Source organism: Pterocles gutturalis, unplaced genomic scaffold (assembly GCF_000699245.1).
Source record: "Pterocles gutturalis isolate BGI_N339 unplaced genomic scaffold, ASM69924v1 scaffold14704, whole genome shotgun sequence".
Lineage (NCBI taxonomy): Eukaryota > Metazoa > Chordata > Aves > Pterocliformes > Pteroclidae > Pterocles > Pterocles gutturalis.
This window is the reverse complement of record NW_010128424.1, coordinates 3,257-6,222: the sequence shown is the minus strand read 5'-3', so window position 1 is coordinate 6,222 and position 2,966 is coordinate 3,257. Positions and strand designations below refer to the sequence as shown.

General features: G+C 62.8%; 1 protein-coding gene across 1 annotated transcript in view; it reads right to left on the bottom strand.

The window, feature by feature from the left end:
• Positions 1–242: 242 nt before the first annotated feature.
• Positions 243–2,966, bottom strand: part of MFSD2A (major facilitator superfamily domain containing 2A) — a gene marked incomplete at its 5' end in the record, with an annotated part of 4,840 nt that continues 2,116 nt past the window's right edge. Inside the window, 6 exons of the mRNA XM_010079620.1 lie at positions 243–338; positions 713–889; positions 1,084–1,227; positions 1,439–1,551; positions 1,828–1,911; positions 2,758–2,841. Coding sequence (XP_010077922.1) covers positions 281–338; positions 713–889; positions 1,084–1,227; positions 1,439–1,551; positions 1,828–1,911; positions 2,758–2,841 — 660 coding nt within the window. The remainder of the gene's footprint in view (positions 339–712; positions 890–1,083; positions 1,228–1,438; positions 1,552–1,827; positions 1,912–2,757; positions 2,842–2,966) is intronic.

Here is a 2,966-nt window from a genome sequence, read left to right as displayed (position 1 = left end):
CAGCGGGGCCACGAGCAGAAGCATCTCTCGCTCCAGGCTTCTCTGCTCTCCGGGACCCGGCAGGGAATAGTGCTTGTTTCTCACGAGGCACCCAAGTACCGCAGGGTCAATTTGTGTAATGTACACTACCAGCGCTCTGTGGATCCCGTGGAAGGCACGAGACCGGCACAGATCTCGTGTTCAAGTCAGCGGATGCTTCTCCCAGGAGCTCCTCGACAGCGCACACCTACAGCAGCACGAGGCCGGTCCAGCCCCGGTGCAGCGGACGGACCAGCGCGGCTCACACGATGCTGGCCAGCTCTGTGTTGTCCGACTCCGAGCTGCTGTTGCTTTCCTCCCTGGGGACAAAGGGTTGGGAAGGAGGCATGGAGCGAGCCAGGGAGCAAGCCCTGCCTCCCAGCAGACCTCTCCCTCGGAGCAGAGGAGCCTCCAAAGCGCTCGAGAGGAACGTCACCGCCTTACGCAGTCCCCGAACGAGTTTTCTGTAGCAACCGGGGCGTGTTTGCCGTCGATCTCAAACACTTCACGCCATCTCTTTGGAAGTTGGGATTGGGAAAACCAGCCAGCTCTTCCCTCACCCCACCGCCCACGGGTCCTGGAGGATTCTTGGACAAGCCCCAGTGTGTCCCAACCCGCCTGGGCCTGATCCTGCCCCCACACACCCCGCAGCCGTGCCGTGCTTCCTACCTCCATCGCACAAGCTGCCGCTCACCTCAAGTCCTGCAGGGCTTTCTTGTTTTTCCGCCGCTTCTCCTCGTCGATGGGGTACAGCTTGAAGAGGAGCAGGCCCAGCAGGATCAGCCCCACGGGCACGGCCGACACCAGCATCTTCAGGGTGAAGTGCACCTCGCTGGGCTGGGAGCAGCCCCGCGTCTGGTACCCTGCAAAGCTGCAGACAGAAAGGGACCTTCAAGCAAAGGAAACTGGGGTTGTAGGAGACTAATCTGCCCCTGCAGCTGGAGGTTTGTGGAGCCACAGCTGGATTTAGACTCCCCAGCGCCCTCGGGAAGCAGAGATCTGGATGCAGAGGCACCAGACCAGCCTCCCTCCTCCTCCTCCTCAGCTCCCACGCAAAAAACTCACTCTAAGCTGAGTGTGGAGATGCCCAGGGAGACCCCAGAGGTGAACTTGGTGAAGAAGACATAGAAGGAGAAGAAGATGGCTTCATGGCCGTGGGAGTCGGGGTGCTGCAGCTTGAAGTCGTCTACGACATCCGGGAGCATGGACCTGTGCAGAGAGCGGAGCGGTGAACACCGGGACAGAGCCAACCGAGCATCTCCTCTCCCTGCTCAGAGGATTTCCCTCCAACAGCCCCATCTTGGGCTCAAAACATTGCAAAAAGGCCTCCCAGGGGTTTCTGACCACCCCAGCAGGCGCTGGAAGCACCTTGCCCAGTTCTCGGGGTGCAGAGCTGAGCGCACCGGGACCTTGCACTCACCAGGGCAGGAGGAAGGCGGCTGCGACACTGATCCCAGCTGCAACGGCCACGATGTAGGTGACGATGAGGTTACTGTCCAGGACGGCCACCAGGATGAGGAAAGGGATGGCAGACTGGAGAGGGGACAGAAACCAGGTTGTGTCAGCAGCGCCTTGGCCTTTCCCCTTCTCTCCTGCCCTCCGACCGCAGGGATAACCGGGGAAGCAGCAGGGCAGCCTTCCTCCCCCAGCACCCATCTCTGCTGGCCTTGGCCACATCCGTCCCAGGATGAGGGACAGGCACAAAATCGTCACCACCAGCACTCCCTGCCCAGCTCCAGCCCCTCTCAGGGGGACCCAGCTCTGCTCACCATCCTCACAAGCACCCTGCACTGGAGGGGACCCACTCACCGAGATGCCCACGTAGACAGCAGTCTTCTTCCCGAAGCGGGTGAGGAACCACTGCCAGAGAGGAATGGTCAGGGTGGCCGAGAGCTACGGGAGGACAAGGACATCACGGTGTCACTTGCTGGCCAGGCTCTTCTCTGCGGAAAAGCCTCTTCCCAGCAAGGCACAGCTCCTGGGCACAGCCTTCCCCATCACATTTCCAGCTTTTCCCAGCACCTCTGATTTCCACACGCTCCCGGGGCTGGCAGGCAGCCCACGCCGCTGCTCCTGCCCTCACCCCATCCCTCGCCTGACTCCGCCGCCGGGAGGGAGAGCTCGCAATTGGAGCGGGTGCGTGGGGCCACCTCTTCCCCCGGTGTGGAGCACCCCAACACCCAGCACCGCCATCCTCGGGGCACGTGGTGCCAGCACACCTGCCCAAACAGCTGGGAGAGGACCTGAGCTTGTCACCGCTGCCTGCACGCAGCGTGGCCACCAGCCAGGCTCCGCGGGGACCTTGGCACCTTGGACCTCTCCGCCCCATCGAGCGGGGAAGGTGGGAAGGGCTCCCAGGGATGAGGCAAGCGGGAAAGGGCTCTCGAGAAGCTGTTTTGCACCATCTTCCTGGCAGTAAACACTGAGATCCTTCTCTCGAGGTGGGGGGGAAGGGAGATAAGCGGCAGGATTTGGACAAAGGGCCCCCACGGCTCCTGCTCTCCCCCATCTCTGGCCGCCTTCACACAGGAACAAAGGCTCCGCTGTTCCTGCCAACCGGCCTGGCCTTTGCAGGACATTTGGCAGCTCCTTCTGTCTCCCCTCCTCCTGGGGAACCTTTGGTCACTGTCCCCACGGGGGACCATCGCAGCCCCATGCAGCCCACGGAGCACCCACCCCACAGCACACGTCCCATCGCGGTCCCGGCCCCGAGGGGCTCCAGGACGGGGCCATACTCACCATGATGGCCAGGAGGATGTTCTGGAACTCGTTACGGAAGCCCAGGGTGTAGGTGCAGAAGAGGGCGAAGTTGCCCTCCAGCAGCTGCAGGGGAGGCAGACAGCGGTTGGGGGGGAGCAGGCACCCCACGGCCCCCGAGGGATGCGCTCGTCCCCGCGAGGCTGCGCCCAAGGCGTGAGCAGGGGGAGAAAGCGGCCATTCACTAACCC